At 32.6% G+C, this 9,539-nt stretch overlaps 1 protein-coding gene across 1 annotated transcript in view; it reads right to left on the bottom strand.

Moving 5' to 3' along the window:
* The window catches only part of LOC106461896 (kinase D-interacting substrate of 220 kDa-like), a 50,092-nt gene that overhangs the window by 33,949 nt on the left and 6,604 nt on the right, over window positions 1-9,539 (bottom strand). Inside the window, exon 2 of the mRNA XM_022388988.1 lies at window positions 1,890-2,006. Coding sequence (XP_022244696.1) covers window positions 1,890-2,006 — 117 coding nt within the window. The remainder of the gene's footprint in view (window positions 1-1,889; window positions 2,007-9,539) is intronic.

The raw sequence follows: 9,539 nt of genomic DNA on the forward strand, positions 1-9,539 counted from the left end.
AACACTACAGCATCCTGCTACTGATTGACATAACACTACAGTATCCTGCTACTGATTGATATAACACTACAGCATCCTGCTACTGATTCATATAATACTACAGTATCCTGCTACTGATTGTTATAACACTACAGTATCCTGCTACTGATTGATATAACACTACAGCATCCTGCTACTGATTGATATAACACTACAGCATCCTGCTACTGATTGTTATAACACTACAGTATCCTGCTCCTGATTTGAGAAAATACATATTGAAAAGTTCGTTAAGCAAAATTTCACAAAATTATAGTCTCACAAACTTCACAGCAAGAGTTATCAAACTGGACCTCTAGAGAATCATGACATGTTCCACTTCCATCCAAAGTAACTCTGACATCTGTAAAGTGTATTATGTACCACTACAACAGTATAATGAAGAGAATGACTGTTAAAACAGGTATCAGTAATCTAAACAAAAGTAACCCCATTCATACAGATTCTTGGGGGTGGGGTCTTCAATCAGAGTGGAAGTGAAGTTTGTAATCCCATAGTTTACAGAATATTTACATTGCATCATCAATTTAATATAAGTAACTGATTGAATGAACCATTTTCTTTCAAGTGAAGCTTCAGTTAGCTTCCATTAAGAAACTTATCAGAATTCTAAAACTGTCAGTGCAACAGTGACTTTTGAAACTTTACTCTATCAAGCAAAGCATCTTTCAGGTATGATGGTCTATAACACTCCATACCCTACATAATGGGGGGGTCAAATGTAACTAAAGCTTCTTTCTCAAACTTCAAAGGGTTAAGAAAACTATTTTTACCAATATATCTATATCTGCAATTGTAAGTTAATTTTTTATAGAATTGTCTTATTATATTAAGATTAAAAGGGGAATTTACAACATGAGAAATCATTTCTTTTGGGTCATCAAAAAATTCTTAATCTTGAAAACCATTCTAGGAATATCCTCTACAATGCTCGCAATTTCAATTTAAGTATTCTGGGCTTGTTTATATTCAACTGTTTGGAATGCATGAAAATGAAAAACTTTTGAAACATAATAATAATTTATGAAATCATATTTATGGCAAATCAAAATAAATAAGCACACATATACACATTTTTTAATAAGAAGCAAACAGTTACATCAATTTATTTTATAATATTTTTCTTTCAAATACAACAAAAAGTATATAGTATTACAATATAAACAGTACATTTTTACTATTTGATATTAATTACATTTATACACATGGCATTTACGTAAGGCTTAACAAACGGGTAGGCGAGTAGGCTTAGGGTGGTAAAATCAGGAAAAGTTTAACATTACTATCACTTTAAGTAGAAGTGACTATCTCATGCTACTTTTAACTAATCTGAAAACTCTGTTCATAAATACAAGCACCAGGGCTCCAGATAAGGTGCATGTCTGTGTCAATAAATATATTTTTTTTTACATAAAAAATTGCTTTAGACATAAAAATTGTTGTATCAGATATGCGTACAGTATTCACTGATACATACACCATTCATGTATGTATTCACCAGTTTGAAAGAAAAAAAACCTTTATGAACTTTATCAGTAGAAAATACAAATATATAAATCATGGAACATCATTCTTACTGTGAGCTGACTGATAAGTTTTATAGCATTTACCTGTAGTTCAAGATTACATGTTGAACCAGAAATTATACTTATCTAATTTTATCAATCACTGTGAACAAATATAGGCCTGCTAAAGTAAACATTTACTGGAAGTTGTAACATTTTGTTTATGTAATGCTACATTACATATTTATCAATGATAACAGTGAAGGGATTCTACCCGGGACAGAATTTTAAAATCTTGCCTAGGACAACAAAATACCTAAAGCCGTCCTTGTGTTTGATACTTACTTCATCCCGTTCATCAGGATTACATCTTTTGGATTCTAAAAAACTGTGCAAAACAGCAACATTTCCCTCTGTTACAAGTGAAGAAAGTGCTGTAAAACTGGCATTAGTCATTCTTGGCTAAAATATTAAAAGAAAAAATTATTTTATTACATGTCTCAATTACTAAAAAAAAACTTTTATGGGCTGATGGATAAGGTATACAAAGCTTGTAAAAAGAGTAAATATCTTCAACCTTGTTATACATCTGATTATTTCATAAATTACAAAGTCTAAAAGATTTGTTATAGAACAAATAAAAATAGCAATCTTGTTTTCTTCACGATTGGTGATTATTTCTGTGTCATGATATCTACTTCTTAAACATATTCAGAACAGTAACATAATCACAACACTTGGATCCTAAAAATCACACTGTTTTCTTTCTTTACAGCAGGTTGAATAAGATTTAATATTTTTGATAAGTTTTTAATTACTGTTCTATGTAGAAAACTGTTTAAACATAATTTGGCTTGAACTTCATTTTCTAACAAGAAAATTGGTTACAGTTTAAATGTTTTTTTTCCCTCTCTGTTAAGAGCTGCATTAAATAAAATATATGAGAAAAGCAAAACAGTCTTTCTTCTTGATTGCTTTGCTAAAATATCAACTGCGGTTCAAAAATTAGAAATTACTTCTAGTATACAAAAATAGTCACGAGTATGAACTACATACCCCAATGAAAGATTTATATGTGACCACAGACATATTATAATAATAACAATGTTTTAACTTTTTCTTTAGTTTGGGCTACTTCTTGGATGTTAGTTTTGTAACTAGAAAATAAAATCTAGATACACATTGTCAGTAGCCTCACATGTATATTTCTATAAAAAAAAGGACTAATCATATGGTGGTTAGGATAGTTACTTTCAAGTAATGATGATTACTATTATTGTTTGTCGAGTATTGTGAAGGGATGTGAGTGTATATTTTGGTGGGTGGTTTTGAAAAGTTAGTAGGTGATCTCAAAGTGTTGAACAGTTTTTTTGCTACTTTCTAACATTTCCAGAAAAATGTTCGGGTTTATTACATTCCAATTATTATTTTCATACAAGTCAAAAACTATCATGCAATGAAAAACAATCAACTTGAGGAATGAAGATGGATGTGAGAATTAACAAAAAAAGGAGAAAATAACTAAATCTCATTGCACTTTCATCACCTAAAAATAAAAGGCACACCCACATTATGAAGTGAAACAACCAAGTGTTCATATTTCACAGTTGTTCTATTTTACAACAGGTTATTGTTTTATAATTTATTTTTATATAAACTGGATAATACTATAAAACAATCTTATAAGTATTAGTGAAGGTGGGGGTACAAGTAATAAGTATCAGTGAGACAGGCCTTCTATGGGAACGGTCTTCGTTGATTTGTGAGGTTGGCTTCACTTCAGGGTTAGTGGTACACTGATATTATGGTATGATGTTACTGTTGATATTTAAAATATTTCTTACATTTTTACAATCTGGGTACATCTTTGTATTCTCCAATTTTGAATAGAGAACATTTAACCAAACAAAAGTAAATTAAAACTCACTTGAACATCCCAAATCTTTCTGCTCATACGTGTAAAATTGCATCAACTGTAGTACTGTTAGTGGTAATCAAACCACCGCTGTTTTTCTAACAATTAGTTACCCTAGTATCTAGACTGGGTAGCACTGGCAGGTTAATCACAACTGTGTTTAATTTCTACACGTTGATTAGTTACTAGTACTAATTCTAGGCCTCAGCACGGCAAAATTTGCGGTGCTTGACGCAAAAGTGAATTAAATGAAGGCATATACCCGATTTATAATTCCTTATTATTTAACAACAGTAATAAGAACGTTTCTTTCTTATGGTATTAATAGTACTCTGGTCACGCATTCGCTCCATCCTTAATTTTTTAAACTTTCTATTCACTTCTTAAGCTGCTCGCACTCAAGGATAAAGACTAAGTCGTTCTCTAAACTTCCACTGTGAAAGTGTAAACAAAGCATCATTACTAAGACCTCTAAATTCAGCTTTCTTTCTTAATTATCCGTCCTTGACCTGGTTCCCAGTTTTAGTGTCAACTTCTGATGTTATTAAATTAGTATTTTTTTGGAATATTTTTGAATATACTTAGTCATTTTAGTGGTATATTTTTTACTTATTTTTACGTTTGTTTCATTAACGTATAGTAGGTACTAAAGAAAGAAAGAGGAATTAAAGTGTCGCATGGAATCTTCTTCAAATTTCACTTTTCTTTCTCTCTTTTTGTCCATTCTAACTTTCGTTAGTTTGTTATTAAGCACAAAGTTACATAATGGATTATCTGTGCAGTGTCTACTACAAGTATCGAAACAAGATTTTTGACGCATCTTATTTTCTTATTTGTAGCAAACAGAAATTATAGAATGATAATAAAAGAATGTCTTGGATTATTGCGCAATGCTAAACAAAGGCTCTTTGCACATTAGCCTTCTCTATTTTTTTAACAGATAGACTAGAGGGAAAGCACTACCAACTCTGGAGCTTCTCTAATCGAAGAATGGGATTTGATCTACACTCTTATAACGCACCCATGGCCGCAAAGTACGAATAGCGATTTGTGTGTGTGGCAACAGGATGCGAACCCTGGACCCTCTATCTACAGGCAGACATACTAAATATTGGACCACGCTTGGCCCAGGAATGTTTTAAAACAAGATTTGTTAGATTATTTTCAAAATAATCTAACTTTAATTGCTACCTAGGCTCTTTCGAACTAAAAAGTAAATTATAAAGATACAAAAAATCAAGTGAAAACAAAGGTACACATTAAAATAGCTCTTCAAAAACAACCACTTAAAATATTATTTCAATGACGACTAACTATAAGACACATCTAGTATCATGAACTTCTGACTTCCTGCTTATAGTAATTTTAATCCACACTGACATCACATCGCGAATTGAGCTGATATATATAAGTATCCATATGATAAGAATACTAGAAGATTGGATAATTAACTGAATTTGAAATTTTATGAACTTATCTCTTTGGAGTTTTGCGGTACTCCAAAATTGGACCTAAAGCTATTAGCTGCACTACTGATAACATGGAATGATGTACGTTCCCATCTTTTTAACTGCTGAGGTAGCCAAACCTCATTAGCCACAGAGGCTGGATCTTGATATTTTTCAACAGCATTCAAAATCCACACCTGCATGTTTAAAATAACTGAAATTTTTTATATGTAATGGACATAAATAAGAAAGAACTTGTCATGATATAAAAGACTGTTTAGTGTAGGTAGTATTAATTAGTTAATTTTGTGAGTTAATATTTCATTATTGTTTAGTTTTTCATAATAAGAGAGTTATAAGCAGATAATTATTGGAAATTGTGTTTATAATTCGTTGATGTTGAGACTATCGAACGTCACATGAAATTTATTGATGTCAAGGATATAGATATTTCTATAAGTCGAGCAGACGATTAAGTGATTATAGTGTGAGACGAGCGGGAACAGCAGACAGACAATAGCAGACGAGAAAGTAAAGTCACTGGAAGTAGAAATTCGGCCAGAGAAAATTTAACCCAAAACTCGAGCGCTTTCGAATAGTTGACTATTCTTCGTCAGGAGAATAAAGGGTTAAAAACTATTAATATGTTAGAGTAAAACTAACAGTTTTAAAACAGATAAGAAATATAGTTTATTCCGTCAAAGTGAGTTCTAAAGTAATTGAACTAGTCTGAGTGCATTTTGACAAGCGAAACAACGATAACTGAAGTACGAGGACCAGACGATTGTGGTAACTCACGCTATAATTGTAAGTAAATTATACACGGAATACTAGTGCGATAGAAATAGAGAAAAGTAGTTCGGCTTGTCAACTGAAATTCTAAAGGAATTAAATAGGTCTAAGTGGACTTTTGACAAGAAGAAGAGAACTATATATAATGTTTATGATATGCCTATCATCTCTATAGTGTAAAGAATTTGTTACATACAATTAATTAGTTCGAATATATATGTATTATTTTGAAAACAGGTGGAGTGCGTGCTGTTCGCTTAATTTTGAATTTATCGCCAACAAGTCACAGACACCTACTGTAGAAGAATCCTTAGCTCAACACCCATATTATTCAACCTATTTACTAAATACTACTACTATATATATATATCAATATAACAAGCCCATTATTTTGACATAATTAAATAATTGTAATAATTAAAAAAAACAATGTGCACATACACAAAGAAAATATAAAAATATCCATGTTCATAAGGATACACATACACGTACACACACACACACAAAGAAAATATAGAAATATCCATGTTTATAAGGATATACATACACTTGCACATGTACGTACACACACACATATACAAAATAATAGAAAATATTTTGTTTATTCTCTTCACATGGATGGTGCCGATAGTTGAGTTCATTTTATTCTTGTTGCCTCTTCTTTTTGGATGTAGATGAGTGACGGGAGAGGGGGAGACGCTATTCCAAAGTGGCTGATGTTGTGGTTTCTCAGGATCACATTTTTTGGATGCTACATCAAGGTTGTAGTGCTGCCAAAAGGTACACCGGAGCACGTCTTCGGCACCTGAAATTGGAGCTAAATTCCAACGTTTCAAAGTCTGAAGATGTGTATATAAAAAAGTTACTTAATTTACACCTGAAACTAAATGTCTTTCATAACCAAACATTCAGAATCCAAAAAAAGAGAACACTCTTAGCTGTCTGCGATCTCCTGTACGCACTAGTAGAGCTATTTCAGACTACCAAACATACATTATTTTGCTCTCCCTCAGAAACTTACTTCAGGCGCAATGCAACTGTTTCGGCTTAAGAAAAGGTGTCAGAGCGTTAAAATGATGAATGTTATTTGTCATATGTCACGCGGTTATTAAGACACACGAATATGGTATCAAAGCACTTAATAAAAGCACATTTTGCCCGGCATGGCCAGGTGATTAGGGCGCTCGACTCACAATCTGAGGGTCGCGGGTTCGAATCTCCGTCACACCAAACATGCTCGCCCTTTCAGCCGTGGGGGCGTTATAATGTGACGGTCAATCCCACTATTCGTTGTTAAAAGAGTAGCCCAAGAGTTGGCGGTGGGTGGTGATGACTAACTGCCTTCCCTCTAGTCTTACACTGCTAAATTAAGGGACGGCCAGCGCAGATAGCCCTCGTGTAGCTTTGCGCGAAATCCATAACAAACAAACAAACAAAATAATTTTTAGACCATGTATCTCTAAAGTAGTAAATTTGAAGCTCACTTGTTAGGCCATCTTACTTTAATGTATGTCGGTTTTGCAGTTAATATTATTTCACAGAAAAAAAATCGCTTGTAACTAAAATCAATCAATTTTATTCACTTTTTAAAATCAAAAGTTCTTTATAAAACGATTCTCAGATTTCATCATTATAGTTTTGGTTTTGTTTGTTTGTTTGGAATTAAGCACAAAGCTATACAATGGGCTATCTGTGCTCTGCCCACCACGGGTATCGAAACCCGGTTTCTAGCGTTGTAAGTCCGCAGACATACCGCTATGCCACTGGGAGGGGGCTATAGTTTTGGTTTCTTTAACTTACGAGGACAATGTTATATCGTCGTTTCATAGTTAACTTGAAGGAATATATCGTTAGTTGTACAACATGATACTGTGAACCAAACAACCAGATGGCGCCGTTTACAAACTGGTCTTCTTTCGGTACCGTTGATCCAGGTGTATTTAATGTGTTTTGCTGAATTTTGTTTTAATGTCTTTTGACGTTTACTAATCTCACTAGAAGATTGTAATATTATGAGTAACCGCTAGGGTTTTGGTTATTTTTCCCATCTTTTAAAATTCGAACCGGTAGTAACAGCTGGTCGGGTTACTTGTAGAATAATAGGGCATGTGACAGGTGCTCTTCACAGATATAACTGCTAGTTCCTGCAGAAGGCTATTGGACCTGAGACCTTTTCTGGAAATGTCTGACAGTTCTACAACAATATACTCATACTTGACATTCAATAATATTTACCATTCAGGAGAAAAAGGATTTTATTGAAATTTTTGTTTTAAAATGAGCATTCATCACAGCATTACATCACAGAGTAGATTTGACTTTTTTGATTTTCTGTTGCAACACTCATGAGATTTTCACTAAAGAAAAACAAATAATTTTTTAAGTTTGTGTTTTGATTGTTATATATATATTTGAAACTTACTCCCTTTTTGTTTGTAATATTTTTGGTTAAATCTGAAACTTAACATTTTTGTGGAAATTTCAATTTTTTTTATTTATTGCTCAGCTATAAAAAATACTGCCTGGTTATAAAAATATTATCAAGTTATGACTGGTGCAGTAGTTTTAAAAATCCGAGTTTTGGATAATAACATTCCTTGAATTTTGCCCTGAAGTATTTGATGTTTCTTTCTTTGATTACAAAAATTCAAAACCTTTTGCGCTAGAATACTGTCGTTTTGGTTATATAAAATATTGTAAAAAATATATTTTATGTTTTCCATGTGTTATAGCGAACAACAAGATCAACGAAACAAAAAACTTCTGTTCTGTAAACAAGAAAAAAAAAGAAAAACGTACGAAACGCTAAAAAAAATCTCTTGTTGCAAGTGAAGTAGAATGTTTTTGTTTGTTTTTTACATGTACTAGATATTCATCCTTTGCAGGACTCCATTAATTCTGAAGTCATGTTGACAACCACATTCTTGTTAAATTTTTAATGAATGGCAGCATCACCGCGAAAATAACTGAATACGCTTGTTAAGGTGTCCACGCATTGCGTTCTTACCAAGACAAGCCCGCTCGCTAACAAAGCTTAAAGCAACTTCTCTCACTCAAGGTTTTAAGTTGGAACATCTCTTTAAACCAGTAGGAGAGACGAAGACCTGTATTCTACCCTATTTTAAAGAATATGATTTGTCACTGAAGTATCGTGCTCGATCATTGGTTAATGGATAGGAAGAAGATGCGAGTAAAATGCGGTTAATAAGGGTGAGTGGTAATCGAACCTAGGTCTTTCATATCGGATAAATTGGTTGGATTTAGTAGAATATTTTTAACACAGTGAATGTAATTTATTATGTTAATCAGCATTTTCAAATGATTTTTATGAAATAACTTTTTTTTTAACTACATATCATTTACAATTTCATCTGGTAGTAACCAGCCTGGAACCAGAAAAATAAAAACAGATCTCAACCTTCTGTTGACTGTAAATGATCAATGGGGTGGGAGCAAAAGTAAACAATTTTCTTTACACTATTTCGGCCTTCTAAACTTCAGGGCATCCACCAAGTTCTCGTTGATATGTTTATAATCTGATATATTATTGCCTTTGTTTATAGCTAGAAGAAATGAAGAATTATAATAATCAAAATAACACTGTTTAGTCCATCAGTGACATATAAATAACAGTGTTTAGTTCATCAGTGACATATGAATAACACTGTTTAGTCCATCAGTGACATATAAATAACAGTGTTTAGTTCATCAGTGACATATGAATAACAGTGTTTAGTTCATCAGTGACATATGAATAACACTGTTTAGTCCATCAGTGACATATAAATAACAGTGTTTAGTTCATCAGTGACATATGAATAACAGTGTTTAGTTCATCAG

This window comes from Limulus polyphemus, unplaced genomic scaffold (genome assembly GCF_000517525.1).
Source record: "Limulus polyphemus unplaced genomic scaffold, Limulus_polyphemus-2.1.2 Scaffold1055, whole genome shotgun sequence".
Taxonomy (NCBI): Eukaryota; Metazoa; Arthropoda; class Merostomata; order Xiphosura; family Limulidae; genus Limulus; species Limulus polyphemus.